This window comes from Gorilla gorilla, chromosome 1, assembly GCF_029281585.2.
Source record: "Gorilla gorilla gorilla isolate KB3781 chromosome 1, NHGRI_mGorGor1-v2.1_pri, whole genome shotgun sequence".
NCBI lineage: Eukaryota > Metazoa > Chordata > Mammalia > Primates > Hominidae > Gorilla > Gorilla gorilla.
The window spans coordinates 233,514,178-233,534,673 of NC_073224.2; the positions used below are offsets into that span (position 1 = coordinate 233,514,178).

General features: G+C 49.1%; 1 protein-coding gene across 13 annotated transcripts in view; it reads right to left on the bottom strand.

Annotated features, from left to right (window-relative positions):
* Positions 1-20,496, bottom strand: part of CAMTA1 (calmodulin binding transcription activator 1) — a 986,830-nt gene that overhangs the window by 665,773 nt on the left and 300,561 nt on the right. For all 13 annotated transcript variants that reach the window (XM_031010110.3, XM_031010103.3, XM_031010096.3 and 10 more), the window contains one exon: positions 14,253-14,320. In XM_031010110.3, the coding sequence (XP_030865970.3) occupies positions 14,253-14,320 (68 nt within the window). The remainder of the gene's footprint in view (positions 1-14,252; positions 14,321-20,496) is intronic.

Genomic DNA, 20,496 nt, shown 5'->3' on the forward strand with positions numbered 1-20,496 from the left:
TCTGTGAATTCAGATACTTTTCCAGATGATGAGCCCAGACTTTCTGGCAGGGGGTAAACTCACAAAGCAATGACCTTAACTTGGTAAATTAATTCCAAAACACAATTGTTTTCAATCTTCATTTAAAATCAGCCTTTGTTAATCTAGATTTAATGACATAAGAAATGGAAATTCCCTTAATAAAATAAGTTATGAATATTTATCATCCCATTTTACCTGAAAATTGAATAATTCATCAATTAACTTTACTATTAATTATTTAATGCAAAATTAATAAACTGCAAAACTCATACATATCCTTGCAGACCCTCTGGCACTGGGTAAAGAAATTAAGCACCAGAGAAATGGCATAACTAGGGATATTCCCAGACACACACTGATGGGATAGATGGGGTTAAGGCTGGAATTTTTCTAGAAGGAGCAGAACCAAATCACTTACTCATAAAGTGAAGGGAGAGATTTTTTTCTCACCTTGGAATTCTGTATCACAGCTAAAAAAGAATTCAAAGTTTGGCAATTATATCTAAGAATAATTCCCCCCATGCAGTCTCTCCATTATCCGTCACCATCATCATCACAATAACAGTTTTCTCACATGGAAATGGGCCCGTGATGTGAAGCTGCCACAGCCAGCACGAACCCTTGTCCCTGGAGACCACTTTCTCTCCTGAAGCCTCAGTTGACAGCCTGATTGCAAGGGGAGGGGCTGAGCACACAGAGATGGGAGTGGGAGAAAGTTTAAAAGGAGCACAGTGCTAGGGGACGCTGGGACAGGTGGGTCTGGCATCAGCCAAATCTGAGCAGCTGACATTCAAGGGGAACCAAAGCTTGGTGCTTGAAGCCTCTGGGGATCCAGTTCCCCCAGAGCTCCTCTGGCTCTCCACACTCAGGTCAGACTCCACTGCGTCTTTGCTGACAGCAGCTAACAGGACAAGGATAAATCAAAAATTTTCCCAGAGACTTCTTACAAGAGAACAGTGATCAACACAGGAAGCTGTGTGTCTGTGTGTGTGTATGTGTATTGTGTATTTATGCATGTGTGTACATGTATGTATATGTGTGTGTTTCTGTGCTGCATGCATGCATTGTGTTGAATATTTGTGCATGTGTTGTGTGTGCATGTGTGTAGTTGTGTGTATGTGTGTTGTGTGTACATGTGTGTAGTTGTGTGTACGTGTGTACATGTGTGTAGTTGTGTGTGCATGTGTGTTGTGTGTACATGTGTGTAGTTGTGTGTACATGTGTGTTGTGTGTGCATGTGTGTTGTGTGTACGTGTGTGGTTGTGTGTTGTATGTGTGCTTATATGTGTGTTCTGTGTACATGTGTGTAGTTGTGTATGCGTGTTGTGTGTACATGTGTGTAGTTGTGTGTATGTGTTGTGTGTGCATGTGTGTACATGTGTGTAGTTGTATGTGTTGTGTGCATGTGTAGTGTGTACATGTGTGTAGTTGTGTGTATATGTGTTGTGTGTTCATGTGTGTAGTTGTGTTGTGTGCGTGTGTGTAGTGTGTACGTGTTTGTATGTGTGTTGTGTGTACATGTGTATAGTTGTATGTGTTGTGTGTACGTGTGTAGTGTGTATGTGTGTGCGCATGTAGTGTGTTGTGTGTACATCTGTCTAGTTGTGTGTATATGTGTGTACATGTGTGTAGTTGTGTGTATGTGTTGTGTGTATGTGTGTAGTTATGTGTGTTGTGTGCATGTGTGTAGTGTATTGTGTGTACATGTGTGGTGTGTACATGTGTGGTGTGTACATATGTGTAGTTGTGTGTATCTGTTGTGTGCATGTGTGTAGTTGTGTGTACATGTGTGTAGTTGTGTGTGTTGTGTGTACGTGTGTAGTTGTATGTGTGTTGTGTATACGTGTGTAGTGTGTGTGTTGTGTGTAGATTGTTGTGTGTACATGTGTGTAGTTGTGTGTGCACGTGTGTAGTTGTATGTGCATGTGTGTAGTGTATGCATGTGTGTAGTTGTGTGTGCACATGTGTAGTTGTGTGCATGTGTGTAGTTGTGTGTGTGCATGTGTAGTGTGTACTGTGTAGTTGTGTATACGTGTGTGTTGTGTGTACATGTGTAGTGTGTGTTGTGTGGTTTGTTGTGTGTACATGTGTGTAGTTGTGTATGCATGTGTGTAGTTGTGTGTGTGCACGTGTGTAGTTGTGTATGCATGTGTGTAGTTGTGTGTGCACGTGTGTAGTTGTGTGTGCATGTGTGTAGTTGTGTGTGTGTGCATGTGTAGTGTGTACGTGTGTAGTTGTGTATACGTGTGTGTTGTGTGTGCATGTGTGTAGTTGTGTGTATATGTGCATCTCAGACAGACGGTGCCTCAGTCCTCCCATCCGTAAAATGCAACCTACATTGGCATGCGAGCACTCCCGGGCTCTTTCTACTTTCACCCTTGGACTTCCAGTTCATTGTCCATCCCTAGGGCAACCAGGCAAGGGTGTTAATAACAGCTACTCAGGTAGGTACCCTGTTCAAGGGTACCCCCCACCCCGCTGGGAACCCCCACTGCACCCTGCAGCCCCTCTGGAAGGCAGCCCAACCTCCCCCACCCCATGCACTAGAGGGGCAGCCTCTCCCTGCACTTGACCCTTGTAGCACTCCCCAAAGATGCAATTCTTATAAATGATCTGTCTTGGTCACCACTATGTCCCAATGCCCAGCGCAATGCCTGGCACACAGGAAGCAGTCGGAAGGTATTCACCGAGTAAAAAGAAGAGTGGGTGCCAACCAACAACTAAAGAAGGTGACGGTTCGGTGTCACGCAGCTCAGGAATAAAAGGGCTTGCTCATAACCCAGGGAGAAGATAACACCCATTCCCCAAACAGAGCACGGTCAACCCCCAGCATCACAAGGGCAGCATCGCCCAACACTGGTGAACTGAATTAATTAGAGCGAGCCCATGACACTGGAGGCGGAAGGGCCGTGGATTTTCAGTGTGAAAATATGTGGAAATAGCACATTTCACGGTGCAGGCTGTGCTCCTGGGGAGAAGCAAAAGTGTCTCATCTGTTTTCCCTCCTCCATCCTTGCGCATACATTTGTTCTTTCCATAATTTCATCACCTGCTTAGACATCGTTCTCCAGACCTGACAGTGGGCTGACTTCTCTGATCCCTCGGCCTAGGCACCAGCTGCCATTCTACATGCAAATTCAATTCCATCGCAGGTAAAGGCCAAAATAAAAAACTCAGATCCTGAATTCCTACAGATCATCCCGGTGGAGAGAGTGATGGGAAGTCACAACGCCAGCCACCAATGCTTCAGTGAGCTCCCCTGTTCTCAGCAGAGCAGGACCCTCCCCTCCCGGACGTGGCTGCCTCGGCCTGGACTCTCGCTCCCTCTTCCCCACCAGAGTCACCTCAAACTAAACAGCTTAATTAACAATAAATTCCCTGCCAGGTGAGGTCAGGAGTAGCCAGTATAGAATAATTAATTTTTTCTTTGAGGAGAAAATTTCCTCTACCCAAAAAATTTCAACTCGCTAAGACACATAACGAACAGAAGAAAAATTTTCCCAGAGACTTCTTACAAGAGAACAGTGACCAATACAGGAAGCTGTGTGTGTTTGTGTGTGTGTGTGTATGTGTGTGTGTTGTGTATTTATGCATGTGTGTACATGTATGTATATGTATGTGTATTTCTGTGCTGCATGCATGCATTATGTGTTGAGTATTTGCTTGTGCATGTGTGTCGTGTGTACATGTGTGTAGTTGTGTGTACATGTGCATGTATATGCTCTGTGTCTGTATGCCTGGGCGCATGCATATGTGTGTATGTGCCTACATGTGTACATGTGTATATGTGTTTGTGCTGTGTGCACACATGTATTGTGTGTTACAAATTTGTTCATGCATATGTGTCATGCGTACGTGTGTAGTTGTGTATCTATGTGCACGTGTATGGTTCTATGTCTGTATGTGCCACAGCACACACATATGTGTCTACATGTGTGCATGTGTGTGTATGTGCATACATGTGTGTAAGCACACACACACAACGCAAAGCAAAAGCTCAAGTGAAAGTGGGATATGCAGTAAGGCTGGAGAACCAGAAAAGATTTCCTTCCTTTGTTTTTGGTTTATTTTTAATTTTTTTAGAAAGCTCCATAATGAAGGACTGTGGAAAATCTAAGAATAGCAAAGACAGTAATACCTCCTAGCCAAACAGCACAGGGGGAGAATCTCCAGCCCAGAACCCCCAGATGATCTGGTGATTACTCATTACACAGAAACTTATGAATTGCAAAAAGTCCTTTATTCCAAGAACTTGCCTTCCCACCTCATAATGCCACAAGGCCCACAGGCCAGCTCCCTTTCCTTTTCCGTGGGCAGCAAGTGACAATTTATTAGATCAGAATTGATCCAGAGGAAACACCACAGATGCCAATCCACGCCCATGACAGAAATACCAGGCAGTCCTAATTTTCCAAATCCAGGAGAGAGGGCTGAAGATGCTAAGAATAAACTGGGGGGCGCCAGAAACAAAACAAAATGACCATCAATGGACATGGACAGGGCATGCAAATACTTATCGATCAGTGTGGGCACAGTGCCAGGGGGCTTTTCCATTCTCAGAAGTATTCACTGCCAGGTGTCCTGCTTAGAGATGCTGGCAAGTGTCACCCTGGGCGGGCAGTCTCCTGTTGGGGTGTCAGAGCACCCCAACGTGCATCACAGGCACCCTGGCACGAAGCCTCTGCCGCGAAGGCTTTTGTCCCAGTATAATCCAAAGAAGACACATGCAGAACCAGGTAAAAATAAAAGCCATAGAGATCCCACTGTTAGGGGACATGCACAGCATAGTGGATGGCCCTGGCCGTCCCCAAGATCCCTGAAATTCTGCTCAGGGAGAGGCCACACCACGCCCCTGTGCCAATGCCAGGAAAGGCTCTAAACTAAGAATGGTGCATTAAGAAGGTGGAGAGGAGGCCAGCGCAGGGGCTTGGTGTGGGTCGGGCTGCGCACCTGGGGCCTCGCACACAAGAAGCATGTGTGCATGTCAGCAGCAGGATTTCCCAGCCCTGAGCAGCTGCGCACTTAGAAACCTCCAAACTGCACTTTGAGGCATTTCTTTCTGCAGACTGAAAAAGACTTGGAAAAAGAGAAAAAAGCAAGAGAGTGAAACAGCAAGTTAGCTTGAGAGTGAGCAGGAAACGAAGAGGAGAGAGAGGAAGAATGAGAAAACAAGGGGAGTGGGTCCCACTCGGCACGACTCTGGGCAAAGGCCAGTGAGGAAGAAACAGGGCTCACAGGGAGGACTAAGCATCGCTCATCTTCACCAGTGACAGTAAAGGAATGAAAACAAATATAAATCCACAAGGGAAAAGCCAAAGGGGAACAGAGACGAGTGTGGATAAGAGACGCCAACACATTCTGGAGAGACGGGAAGCAGATGCACGGTTGGTAACTGACACAGCAGAATCTAGGAAGCAAAAACCCAAGTGCCGTGCAGAGGACCCCAGGAACAACACGCTAACCCGCCTGCCAAGCCCCCAGAAGACTCGTGAATTGGAAGCAGCAGGTGCCACGGAAGGCAGAAGTTAGGAATGGGGTGGGAAGCAGAGGGAGCTCACACATCTGTATAAGGGGCAATAGACCCTCCCGGAGTCCCATGTCTACACTGAGCAGACAGGCAACCACTCCCTGGCCTCTGCCCCAGCGGGAGACACATTGATTCTCTGAAGAGGTGGAGTCTGGAAAGACTCCGAACTCGGAAACAGCAGAAGAGAGGCAAGAAACACGGGCTATAAACTGGGAGAATTAAGTGATAGCTCTCATACCGAATGCTGACATTCCCAGCCCCTCGCCCTGCCTGGCTCCCAGACCACCAGCAGCCAGGCCAGCTCAAACTAGGCAGCACATCGACCAGTCCTTCTCAGGAGAACCCGGATGGTTCCAGAGAAAAAATGTAGAGATGCTGAACCTCAGAGTTACCAACAGAAAGCTGGCTCGCTCCATTAACCAGCCCCTCCCCCAGGTAAGGAAGAGCCAGGCAGTGGACACAGTAAGAAAGCTAAATCCTCAGTTAGCATCTGAGGAAGCCGGAAGATGATGTCTAAAATTGACAAATCAAGAAACAGCAGAGTCAACATATTTAGAAATCTGGAGGTAAATATCAGAACCAAAAGACCAGAGAGCAGCCGCCCCTGGGAAACAGGATTGAGCTGTAGTGCAGAGGCTGCTATCTTTTCTTACAAGTTTTTTAGGGCCATTTGACATACTAAACTATGTACACGTATAATTTTTATAAAAATAAAAGAAGGGAGGGCCGGACGCACTGACTCATGCCTGTAATCCCAGCACTTTGGGAGGCCGAGGCGGGCAGATCACTTGAGGCCATGAGTTCGAGAGCAGCCTGGCCAACAGGGTGAAACCCCATCTCTACTAAAAATACAAAAATTAGCCGGGAGTGGTGGCAGGCACCTGTGATCCCAGCTACTCAGGAGGCTGAGAGGCAGGAGAACCACTTGAACCTGGGAGGTGGAGGTTGCAGTGAGCCGAGATCACACGATTGCACTCCAGCCTGGCTGATGGCGAGACTCCATATCAAAATTTTTTTAAAAAAGCGTGGGGGTGGGGGGCGGGCAGGAGCCACAGGTCGTAGCTGTCTAACCCAGGGAGGAATCAGAGACACAAACATCAACACTTCCCTCTTGGCTCCTCCAGGACACCGGGAACTTGCACTCCTGGCCCCAAAAAGCGAGGAGGGGTGGGATGGAGGCCAACCCTCAGCTCTTGTGCCAGGGACATGAGCCCTGGACTGGTGCTGCCATTTCAACAGGTGGCTAAGCCCACTGAAGTCACATGAGGCTCACGTGTCCTCTGATCAGGAGCCCAGTGTATGTGACAATACCCCACCAGGCCATCAGTGCCCCCGCCACGGCCAACTTCCTAGACACGGAGGGGATGTGAGGAGTGGCCTCCGTGGGTTGCCCCTGCTTTGACATGTGGTATTCTGGGATTAACTAGGATAAAGATAACTGGAATCCGGGGCAGACCTATTTCCATGCAGAGACTGGGGACTTCCCTACCACTGTCGAGACACTGCCAGACACTCCACAGGCCACAGCTCATTCCCCACCCCCGGAAACAAACGAAAACTACGTGACAGGTACCCTGCGAGGAAGTCCTCGGGCAGGAGGCTCCCTGGGAACTCTGACAGATGTGGCACCCGCCAACTCCCTCACCCTGCAGTTGCCCTTTGGCCAACGATGGCCTTGGCCAAGGATTTGTGATACATTACAAAAATGCTGACACGCACCTAACGTGACACGTCTCTGTGTTAATTTGAAGTGCGTTCCCGGTTCAGTGCATAATGCAAAGGTTACCACGTGGAAACCACTGCTGACCCAGTTTCCTTTTTCCTGCATAGTTCCAAAGTACAGAGTCCTAAAATGCTCTAAGTCTAAAACTGCCCTCCCGAACTCTGGCCACCAACAGCACCCCCTGCACATGCACGCACACGCATGCACGTGTGTGCACACGCACGCGCACACGCACACACACACACAATTCGTCCACCCCAGCCAATCCTGCCCAGCTGAATACCTGAGGAAGACCTACAGAGGCAACTCCGGGAATTCTTTTTTAATTGTAGTAAAATATATATAACGTAAAAGGTACCACTTTCACCATTTTTAAGTGTAAGTTCAGTGGCATTAAGCACATTCACATTGCTCTGCCACCATCATCACTGCCACCCATCTTCCCCAGCTGAAACGCTGTACCCATTAAACACTAACTCCCCATTTCTCCCTCCCTCCACCCCAGCCCTTGGAAACCACCATCTACTTTCCATCTCCAGAGCTGACTATTCTAGATCCCTCAGTTAGCACATCACACAATGTGTGGCTCTTTGCGTCTGGCTTATTTCACTGAGTATAACGTCTTCAAGCTTCATCCAGGTTGCAGCAGGTGTCAGAATTGCATTTCTTTTCAGCTCTGGGAATTTTTAAATGGTTTTTGCAATTCTATTCCGGTCACTCGAGCAGCCTTACCAGGAATAGGAGCTTCCTTAGAAAAGTCCTCTGTCTGTCCCAAAGAGCAGATGCCTTAAAGGTGACCAACAGGTCACTGCCAGGGGTCTTACAATGGGGCTGAACAAAGACAAACCCCGCTGCACCAGGACCAGCCTGGGGCCTGATAACACTGGCTTTCTAGGCAGAGGCCTCAGCTCATAGGCTGGCACCATGCTGGGACCCCAAGGGCTGTCTAGGACAAAGAACCCCATGGATGGCAGGCACTGGCACTCCTGCCTCCTGGGCAAACTTGCTGCTGTGCAATGCGTCCACACTCTGTCCACCCCCAACTCCACCCCATCAAAGCCCTGGCCTCCCTGCACACAGGCTGTGAAGAGATAAAAGGGACAGCATGACCTTGTCCTTGGGGAACCCGCCACCCCACTGGGGAAGAAAGACTTACTCATGACAGCTGAATTGGCAAACAACTGACAACAAAGCACGTGCAGCTACGGGAGCAGGAAGGGAAGAGGGCTCGCCCTGAGTTGGTGAGTTTGGGGAAGGCTCCCAGGAAGAGGCAGACCAGATTGGACATGAGGGCATTCGAGGTGAGGGCAATGCCAAGTGAAGGCCAAAGTGGGGGACAAGAAAGATATTCAGAGAGCAGCCAGCAGCTCCCCAACTGTAGCAGTACCTAGAGGTGGGATGTCAAGGAAAATAAACGGAAAAGGGTGGGTTGAGACAGAAGAATGGCCTTAACGACATCACTGGAGAGTCGACCTCAGCTCCCAGGAAGTATCTGAGGCTCCCAAGTAGAATAACGATGGAATCAAAGCAATATTTCAGGCAAACCAATGGGGAGGAGGAGTTCGACTTAGAGAAGGAAACCTAGTAGGAGATATTTCAATACTCCAAGCGTAACAGTGGCAGTGAGGACACAGCTGAACCTGGGGGAAAACATACGAAAATGAGGATGTGAATTACAGTTGGAAACACTGACAGAGTTGGTGGCTAATGAGATGCAGGGGACAAAGGAGAAAAAGGAGCCACCTGGAGTCCAAGTTGTATGCTCTGGCATCTCCACAAACGAGGTGGCTCTTCTAGAACCAGGGAAGTCAGAAGATGGAAAGCAGAGTGGGAGTCAGGGAAGGAGGGGAGAAGATGGCGAGCTGGAGATCATAATACGTCATGCAGGTGCCGGGGAGACAGAGTCGGATGTGGGGATGATCCACAGAGACTTGACGGTGAGACCATGGCGTCGGGGAGTCCTGGGAGCCCCACAAGGGAGAATGTGGGAAGAAAGAGCAGAGGATCACAGCTTGATGTCCACCGCCATCAGGGCGGGGAAAGATCTGGGCACTTGAAACCGGAATGGACGGATGGGGTCAGGAAACCAGGAGGAGGAGAGTGGAAGCTCTCTCTGAGCCACTGGAGTCTTTTTGAAACTCAGGGCTCACTTTTCTCCTCCTTTCCTTCTAGACCCCCTCCTTCTACTGGGCTGTTTTATTGCTTATTGACCAAAAGGCATTTAGTGTTCATCATAGGAAAATTCTATTATGAGACCCTTAGTGCTTCCGTGTTGAGGTGCTATCTATATCAATCTAATTAATTAATTAGATAATTAACAGCCTTTTCCAGCCTCTTTCTAACGGGTATAAACAGGATTCCTGGGAAGGACATGCTCTTACTTCAATCTTGAGCTTTGTGTGTTCCTGGCTTCCAGGGAAGGTTGCGTATTTCCCAGGGGAGCAGGAATAAATGATTGGGATTGCTCAGTTTTGCAGCTGTCTGCCTGTCCTGGGCTCAGCCCGGTTCCCTGCCCTCTGGTGAAAGGGACCTGCTCCCCTGCAGTGGTGTGCCACTATTCCACACTGCCTGTGACTGGGGGGCTAACTCCAATTCAGAGGGCAGTGTAGAACACCCTCCTGGCTGGCACGTATGAGCCACGCTTACTGACAAAGGGAACCTTTGCCTGGAGCCTGGTTCTCCTAGTTGGTTTGGAATTCACGGCAGTGAGAGGCGGAGAGGAATAGAGGAGCTATTGACGGGCTCCCTGGGAACCTTCACAGGCACAAAAGCAAAGGGTATGGGCTTTGCAGTGAGATCATACTGGGTTCAAGTTCCAGTTCTAGCACGGACTCACCATGCAGTCCCAGGAGGGCACGTACCTTCCATACCTGGCAGAGCTGCCAGAAGGGTTTCAAAGCACAGCATCCGGCCCGTGGGCGGTGTGAGAGAACACAGTGCTGGCTCAACCGGACAATCCTGGGACTAGAAATACCCGAAAAACTGAAGTGGAGAAAACCAGGTCCCTTCCTTCACAACACTCAGGCTCACCTTTCTATGTCACTTTTGTTCATTTTACGGATATTTCTTGAGGGTCTGGGAGGTGTCCACACTGTTCTAGGAGCTGGGGGTGCCCCATGAACAAGCCCCACTAAAAATCCCTCTCCTCTTGGTGCTAACACTTTGGAGTGGGTCAAGTAATGAATACATAAATTAGGCAAGGCAACTGCAACAGACACAGTGTGTCAGAAGGCGATGAGTGCTCCAGAGAAACGTAAAACAAGAAAGGAGGAAAGGGGGCTGGCTGGGTGGGGGTGGGGGTGAGACTAAACTGCATGGCCAGGGACACCTCCCCGAGAAAGGGACACCCAGTCAAGGCCTGCAGGAGGAGCTGGGAGAACATTCTAGACAGAGAACACTCTTCATTCCAAGATTCTCAATTCACCTGGCAGGGTGGGGAGCATGAAGTTCCCTGGGGTCTCCAAATGGTATTATTATCACACTGAGCACACAGCAAGTGCCAAAAAAAACATGTCCCGCAGGGTGATTTTTCAAACCAGAGGTCCCAGTTGCTGAGAGTACAATACAGGCTGTTTGAACGCTCAGCATTCAGCTCTGTTGTGATACCGCGGCTGCCCCCAGGGTCCCCAGCCCTGGGAGCCTCCGTGTAGCACACCTCATTATTAAACAGGTGAGCTGGGGCTCCCGGGGCCTTCTCTGTAATTAGGGCAGTATCTGAGCAAGGACTATATTTATAACCCCCAGCCAGCAGCAAGCCACAGAGAAGCAGGGGGCCCCTCTGCAGCTTCTATACCAACATCTATATGTGAACTGATTACAACAATTAATTTAATAGGGATTCCTCCACACAAACAATGTATCATTTTATTAGGAAACTCTATAAATGTCAGTGGTGCAATTCATTTTTATTAATTTTCTAAAATGAAATTAGCAGTGGCAGCGGCAGCAGCAAACAGAAGTTGTATTGCCTTCTCATTCAGCAGAGTATTGGTGTCATTAATTCCTTAATACCAGGAGGCCAGTTTGTATGAACTCAGCAGTTAACTGCACCAATTAATTTCAATACTAGAGATGGGGTGGGGGTGGGGATCCAAACACAACTCAACAACTAATTTAGGAAGGTCCTTGAACAACCACAGCAAGTTTTGCTTCTCCTGGGACAAGAAGCTTTCAAGTGTAAACATGGAGTGGATATTATAATACTAATAGGAAACCTTCCGTCTTCACCCTCTGCCTTTAGGAAAGAAATTCGTCCTTCCAAACCCGGAGAAATTCTGGCAGACGCCTGTCAAAGTCAAAGCGTCCAGCAGGTTGGGGACTGCCCCACAGATAAGAGGCACAGTGACACCCGTGCATGGACAGACCCGCACGGCATGCGAAGCGGAATCAGAAACATGACCACATTCAATCCTCATCGTGACCCAGCAAGGGCGGGATCAACAGCGACTCCATTTTCTATATGAAGAAGAAAAACCAGGGCTTTTAAAGGAGCTAAGATGACCTTTTCACAGTCGCAAAGCCACTGAGTGACGGAGCCAGGGCTCAAACCCGGATTTGACCACATCTGAAACCCACCTTCCTTCTTCTGCCAGGCACACACCCTGTGCCTCGGGGTGGGGTCTCTTGGCTCTATGTATATTCCAGAAAGTCATGCGAGTCAGGCATGACCCTGAGTGACATCCCCTTTTCAATTGTAACCCAAATTCCAAAGGCTGAAACTCGAGGTAAAACCGCTGCCTTGAAATGTTCTACTGTTCTGCCGTCAAAGGGTGGCTGAAACCCAGCACGGGTCTGCGTATCTGAAATCAGATGTCTGGCCCGGGACGCATTCCAGAGAAGCTCCCTCTCTGGCTAAGGAGGAGCTCTTCTCTTTCCACTTAGATTCAAGGAGTGTTTCAGCGGAGAGTGAAGGGCGCAAGGAGAGGCTGGAGGCTGCTTGAGATAAGGGCCACCCTTGGAAGTCAGGAAATGGTCCAGAGGCAGAAATCAGATAAGCCTCCTTCTCCCCCAGAAAACTAGGCCAGTGGCCCTCAAAGTACAGTCCCAGACCAGCCACATCCTACTGCCTGGGAGCTTGTTAGAAATAACACATGCTCAGGCCCCCTGCACCGCACCTGCGGAATCAGAAACCCTGGGGTGGGGCCCGCATTTTAATGAGCCCTCAGCTGATTCTGATGCCTGCTCAAGTTTGAGAATGATGTCCTCCAAGAAGATGCCGCAGAAGAAAGGGGAGATGAGCATGTCAGGCTCTCTAGTTTAACATGGCCGTATTCACCAAATAGTGCACTGTATTCCCATCCTCTCCACCGCCCACCCCTGCCCCCACTCTGTGGAGGGATGTCCTTCCCAGCCCCATTCTTACTGGGCTTGGCCAGGGGACTTGCTTTGGCCAGTGGATTCATCAGCAGGCATGACATATGATGCCACATCTGAGCAGGAGTTTCAACTGCACCTGCATCAACTGCCTTGGGCTTGTAAGCCTCTGCCCTCGTCTGGGAGACGCCAACTTCCCAGGCAGAGGGGGCTTCCTCAGCCTAGGTCCCACAGCAAAATGATGCACACAGCAGACCTGACCTCAACCCAAAGCCACAGGCAGCCCACACACCCATGAGCAGAAAATAAAGATTTGTTGTTTAAAGTCACTAAGCTTGCAGGTCGTTTCTTACACAGAATTATCACAGCAAAAGCTGACTGATATAAACTATTTGATTTTATAGCAAAGGAAAAACCATGGTTCCAGCAGACTGAGGTTTTGGGGACTCCTGCGGAGGGACTCTCCTCCCATTCTCAGGCTGGAGGTGAACCAATAAGAGCCACCTGGGGAAGGGAGCCTCAAGAACTAACCTTCCTTCCACAACGCCCTCTAGCCTCCTTCAAAGGGGAGGATTGTGCCCTCACCTAAAAGATGCTAACCAGTAAATATCTAAGCCTAATAATGTGGTATTTTAAAATACCTTCTAGAATGAATAAACATTCCGAAGGATGACCTTTCCCATGACTCAGTAAGGATGAACAGGTCAAGCTGATGGGCCACGGGCACAGAGGACACACTCAACCCTTCCCTGGTCCTAGCTAACAAACCTGGGGACTCTGGGGCTTCTGTCCAACGTGAAACCAACTGGACATTCCACCACTTCAGTTCAAGCCTGCGGTCCAGGCATCCTGTGTAAACCACACTCCAGCTACCACCCCGCCAGCTAATAAGCACCTGGGTCCTGTCACTGCTAACAGAAAACTGACGGCAATTGGAAGAGAGTGGCCACGTATTTTCGAAGCTCTAGATTGTAACATTCCAAAAATAAAAACCTAGAGTTGGGGAGGACAAAAAGAGGCTGCCTTTTAAAATCAACCCTAAGTCCCAACGTCACCGTTCTTCACAAGATGGTAACATCACTGGTGCTGGCGAGACGCAGGTCAGCTATATTTTCACCAATTCCCTCTATTCCCAAGTGGTGAGAGAAGCTAAGTGTTTGCGGCAGTTAGCAGGTTCAAGGACATTTACTGCATAATAAACTGCGAGCTTAGCCATTGCTTCTGATTTGGGGGGATCTCTTTACCACCAATCAAGAACTTGACTTTCAGTTTGTAAGACACGTTGAGATAAAAGTGGGCAGTTAAGCTGGTTTCTCTTTTTTCAAAGCACGTTTCTAGAGAACACTAGTGGCAGGCAAGCAATTTCCCAAAATAAACTTCCCCTGAGGCTCCTGCCTATGAAGCCTTCCAAGCACCCAGCTGAAGGATGCAGCCGTCACGTTAAAAGTTCCAACTGGCGGATGGCACTTGCACTCTTTTTAATCCATCTGATCGTATTCACTGCCACAGTCTTATGTCAATGAATGAGACCTCAGTGTCGAAAGCCATCCAGCGCAACATGGCATTTTCAACTCGTTGCCCGTGAATTGACTGGCCAAATCAGGTAATCAATGCAAATCAATCCACTTACGGTACACATTTGAAAAACTGCAAGATCTGGGACATTACCTTGTCTTAGGGGAGGTGGTTAGCCATTCTTCGTGTTTCTCAAATGTTATTAAATAAGCTGCAATTTCCTGAAACAGAAGAATAAAAAGATAATAACAACAATTAGCTCACGTTGGATCCTGAGAGGTAAGAAAGTTTTTGCTGTTTCCCAGCTGCTGTTTTCATTTGCGAGCCTGGAACTCCATCCCTGCTAGAGAAATACTCAACCTGGACTCTGTTTCTATTTTGATTTTTTAAGTCCTTTCCATTCAACCTGTCACACGGTAGTAATCAAACCACTGGGCCTCAAAAGATGAGTCGGTGGCAAGGACAAAAATATTTCTCTGTGGGAGGAAGACATCAGACACCATTTCAGATTCTAAATGTCATTAATTTAGGGAGGGAGAAACGCATGCCAACAACAAGTCTCCACGATGCGAGACCATAATTGGAAAGTTTCGTCCTTTTCTGAAGCTGGACGAATCTTTCATCTCTGTCACAAGAGACATCGCATTCTCTCAGCTTCATCCCCAACCCCCTGAGCCAAAATCACACAAAGATTAAAAAGAAAAGACACGATAAAGCCATATTCCAGAGAGGAAACAGAGGGAGAAATAAGTTAACCTTTCCCACTACTGATAACTTAAATCTAGTGAGCGGCACATCCAAAAGCAGAGCAACGTCAGCAGAGTTTAAGGTAAAGATGAGGAAAATGTGGGCACCTGAAGGTAAATTAAATATTTATAAACACAACAACATCACTGCAGATAGAATTACTGATTTATTAATAATTTCCATAAAAAGCCAGTGAGTGACATCAACATAAGTCATTGCTCCAGCTCGAGGCATGATATGGCCCATTACTTCCACCTCCGAAAGGATCTGCTAACATGAAATTGGCAGGGATTGTAAGTTAAATTAAGGTTGGACTAGTACACGTTTCCCTTGATCTTGGTGATGCTACAACACGCAGCTCCTGCCCTGACTATCAGGAAAATTCAGAGCGGAGGCCTCCACCTCAGCTGTCTCTGCAGCCGGGGTTCCTAGAGGGCTCCTGGGAAGGTAGCAGCCCCTCTGCCTGGAGGCGAGCAGCCTCTTTCAGCTGGGACATAATAGAGTTGACACCAGTGACCAGAGATGCTAAACTTGGCCTTGAGAAGGAAGAGAAGCCCGGTAAGCCGAGCAGGTGAGAGTAGAAAATGCCCCTGATGCCACGCAGTCCAAACGCCACAGGCCAAGAGTGGCGATCAAGGCCTGACATCCCATGGAGCCGGCCACCACAAGGCAGCCAGTGATTGGGAACTAAGAGCCCAAGCCACCTCTGTCCGGAAGCCTGGACCTGACAAAGAACCTGGGAAGCAGAAGCCTATAGCAAAAATAGAGTTGCTTCACTGTGCAAGTTTCTATCACTGACTGCAGCTGAAGAAATCATAAATAAGCAGCTGATCAACCAGCACATTGTTCTCTCATCCCTGAGCCTTTTTACGTGTTATTTCCTCTCCTTAGAAAAATCTTTCCCTGAGGTCTCACTGTAGATAGATCCTTCCTCTGGCTGGCCCTCCCTAACTATTCATGATGGCGTCAGTTATCCCTCCTGCTTGCCTGGGTGGCACTGGCACCTTCCCCCAGTGGGCAGGATTTATCACTCTGCATTCTAATTGCTTGTTTACTCAGATAACATCCCCCACTGGAGCATGAGAAGGATAAGGAACACGTTATCGCTGACACATCCCCTGGACTTAACAGTGTCCTGAGGCACATAGGAAGCACCTGATAAGTGTTTGTTAGACAGATGGCCGGATGGATGGGATGGGATGGGATGGGATGGGATGGGATGGGATGGGATGGGATGGGATGGGATGGCATGGGGGTAGGAAAAACGTGCATGGCAGAAGTAAATATGCATGCACACGTGAGTGAGAGAGTGTGTGTGTGTCACTGAAGATAGTTGACACAAGAGCTTAAAAGCAGCAAAATGCAGCAGTTCCTGACTAAAACTTTGCCAATTATTTAATTAACTCTATGTCACTGTAGGAAGGCAAAATAGTATCACAGTTAAGAGCACATGCACTGGAAGCAAACAATGCCCTGGCTTTGGGTACCAGTGCGGCCCCTTATTAGCTGTCTCATTTTGAGCACGTTACCTAATCTGTCTAGACCAGTTTCCTATGAAACTGGGAGACTGTCAGCTCACAAGGCAGTTCTAAGGAATGATCATTCTAAATACACTGGCTGGCAGAGGACAAGCCCCAAACAATAGCTACCATGAATCATTATAAGATCTACGTGGTGTGAGCCACCTGTCTAGCAGCCCGATGAGTTCACAGGTACCAAAATGGTCCAGGTCAGAGGCTGCCACCACTGCTGGATTAATCATCATCTGTCACCTCCACCACCCCGGACAGCACCGCGTGCCCACGCCTGCAGACAATGAATGGTAACATCGGAATGACCGTTCACAGTTGTTGGTTTGTCGATTGGTTCCCATTTGGCTTCACAAAACCAGAGCACACTGCGGCTGGAGTCAGTACGTGGATTTACTAAGCCACTTGTCACGTGCATCAGCTCATCTACCTGAACTTCAGGAGATCTGGTATCCAGAGGAATAGGCTGTGCCAGCTGGAACCCCCTGATCCATGCCCCTGCCCAGGACCATGCCGAGAGAAGTGACCCTTAGTGGCCCAGGGGATGGGAGGTGCAGTGGATCCCAACCTCTAAACATGTGATTTGTTCCAAAACCCTGGACATCCAAAGAAGACTTTCATGGGCATCCTTCAGCCAACGCTCACCCCAGCCTGACAGGGCTTCCTACTGCTATGGCCCACCGAAGGGGAAAAACTCCTGGCACCACTTACTGCCTTCTGTGTTTACTCTACAAACACTTACTGAGCATCTACTGTATACCAGAAAGGGAACAGGACCTCTTTGAAGCATGCAGTTAAAGAGCTCACAGTCAAGCGATGGGTACAGGCAAGTCAACACGATAGATAGTGTGTGTAAGTGCTGTTACGGGGTCACCTCTGTGGCCAAACTTAGCACGGGTCACCTCATGTTTAATGAGCTTCTCTCAAGCAAGCAGAGGTCCCAGGAAATCACTGCCTACATCACCCGCCACTCCCTCTTCCACCCCAAAGGTAAATTTTGCTTCTCCCAATCCAGGACACCTCCCACACAGAGCCCCTCTGAGAGAAGCCTTTCCGAGGAAGCTGATGCACAGGCCCAGGCTCCCATCTCTGTTGTGCTCAAGTTGGCTGGGCCCCAAAGCTGGACTCACCCGCCAGCGACTGTCCCATGCTGCTGCATGAACCTGGCTGGGTGGAGCATGTCTGAGTTACCCGTCTAATGCCAGGCCCCTGCTGCCCAGCCTTCCCAGCCCATGGCCCTTCCCCAGGCCACCCCCTCACCAGATGGGCAGACCACAGGTGAGCCCGCCCTGCAAAAGCTCAGGAACTTGTTTGGAGAGATTCGCTAAAGAACGAAAACCACACAAAGTATTTGGTGCTAAATGGCATGGAGCCATGTAAAAGCCATCCAAATTCAGAGTGATTGTGGGGAGAAGGACTTCACCATCTGTGTCATTACTGCCATCAATGTCACCAATGCTAAGGTGGTGGAGGCACTGCCCTAGGACTTATGTGGGACCATCTCATTTAATCTTCATAACAAACTATGAAATAGGAACCATGGCCACTTTACAGGTGTGGAAACTGAGGCACAGAGTGGTTAAGTGACTTGCCTAAGGTCACATGGCCAGTACCTGTAGAACCAGAACCCAAACCCATGCAGAATGGCTCCAAGGCTCGCATTCTGCACCATTGCTCTGAATTTCAGAAAGGACAGCCACAGTGTGCTTGCATGAGTGAGAAACTGAACTTTTCCCAGCCCAGGCTGACAGCTCCCTGCTCCCCACTGACCCAGGGTCACTTCCCAGCCCCACCTCCCTTCAGTGGACCAGGAGTCCAGACTTAATCTCCTTCAGGGGGATTCTCTCCTTCCAGCAGGATCAAGCTTATTGCCACCCCAAAAGCCTAGTTCAACTCATAAGATCCTCGACTTCAGTGATAGGCAAAATTCCTTGTCTCCATGGAGCCCTTTGCTTAAAACATCATAGGAAGCAGGGAAAAAGCAACACACAGAGCTGGAGATGCTCCCACCGAGGAGGGGAAGGAGTTGTGAAAAGAAAGGTTTTTAGCTCAATTATCTGGCCTCTCTCTCTTCCCCCAGAGGTCCACAAACCTAGGACCCTAAAGGCGGCAGATGAAAACACAGGTCTGGTCTATCTCTCTTGACAGAGGAAAAAAACCGAGGTATAGAACAGAAAAGCACTTGTCCAAGCTCAGCATGTTCATGGCGGAGCCAGGCCAGGACTCCTCACTCTCCGGGCGTGCATGTTCCTTCCCCTGCACTTGCGGCCCCTCAAACACAAGTCTGGCTTGAAAGATTCATAGGAGGCTGGGGCAAAAGCATGGCCAAAGGAAGTGAAAACAGGTACTCAAACAAAAACACAGACACATGCACACAGTAGCATCGCTCACAGTAGCCAAGAGGTGGACCTACCCCAAGTATCCGCAGATGGATGAATGAAGAAACAAAATGTGTCACAGACGTACAACGGCATGTTATTCAGCCATAGAAAGGAATGAGGTTCTGATACCGGCTACTACATGAATGAACACTGAAAACATGATGCTGAGTGGAAGAGGCCAGGCACGGAAGGCCCTGTGTTTTGTGGTGCCATTTATATGAAATATCTAGAATAGGCAAATCCATAGAGACAGCATGGAGATTAGTGGTTGCCAAGGGTTGGGGGAAGAGGGTGATGGGGAGTTACAGCTGATGGGTGTCGGGTTTCCTTCTGGGGTGATGAAAATGTCTGGAGCTAGATGGTTGCACAACCTCGTGAATGTACTAATGACCACTGATGGTAAATTTTATGTTATGTGTCTTTTACCACAATAAAAATAAAAAGAAGAAGGAGGCATTGACATCCAGCCAGATGTGGCATTGGGGTGAAGGAAATTCCAGCCATCCAACCCACGCAGACAGCCCCTGAGCCCGAAGGACCACGTGTGTGCGTGCCCGGCGGCCTCCCCAGTGCCCTGGCTCCCTTAGCTTCCTCCTCCTGGATCCTAAATACCACATCGATGTTGAGAAGAATGACTCGACTGTCAAGATGAAGAAATTCGCTGCAGGCTCCAAAGCAAAGACTGTCCAGCTTGCAGATTTTAAATGTTTAGTTTGTCCTTTGGACGTTCAAGTAGAAAAACGGCCGCCAAGGTATGGCGCCTATGTGCTGCAGGGGCTTTGGAGAACAAACTGGCAGGGTCCCAGACAGGCCCCTCTATATCTGTTCAGCAGATACAGTTTGGTGCCTGCACACCAGGAAGGCAGGTGGGCCCTTCCCCAAGGCCCCAAACAAGACACATCAGGAAGGGAGGCCTGGGCAGGACTGGGGACTGCGATGCTGCACCTGATGTCACTGCCTGGTCACACACCGTGCTGCCATGCATCCATCTCCACCACCCAGAGGCAATGGTCACCCACCATCCAGTCCCCAAGCTGATGGGTTTTGATAGAGGACTGCAAAGCCCATGTCAGGAGCCAGCCAGCTGGGAGCCAGCAGGGATGGAGGGTCATGGCAGAGGCTGCCCCATGGGGGCTGGCAGGTGAGCACGCATTGCTGTGCCAACCTGACTCCTGCCCTTCACGCCTCAGCGCCCATGTGCCAGCTCTGCCCACATAACCTGTCAGGTCCTGTTCATCACCCAGCCCCTCCCAGGGGAGTCCCCCTTGCTGTCTCCCTCCACAGTGCACTGCAGCTTCTGGAACTTTCTCGGCAATGGCTGCACTGCTCAGACTTTCTCTTGCTAGCTCTATGTGGGTGGTGGTTCTCCCTTCCTGGTTTTTCAGTCTTCAGGGAGGGTCTGTGTCTCAGTCCGTCTGTCACTGTAGAGCCCCGTACAGTTCCTGTGTCTGAAGATGACTGCTGACACAGCAGAGCTGAAGGAGAGATTGCGAAGTTCTCTTCTAAAGGATGTCACCTCAAGAGCCCACGCCTGAGGCTCCCATGTACAAAGGTCCAGTTGCCATCGAGGCTCGGGCCCTATGTGAGAGGTCGCACAGCACTGTTCCTCTAAGTGCCCCTCATTCAGGAGGCAGCTCTGGCCAATCTGTGAGTGACAGAGCTGCACTGTCCAATGGAAATAGAACCTGAGCCACAACACAAGGCACGTGTGTCATTTTAAAATTTCTAGAAGCAATACCT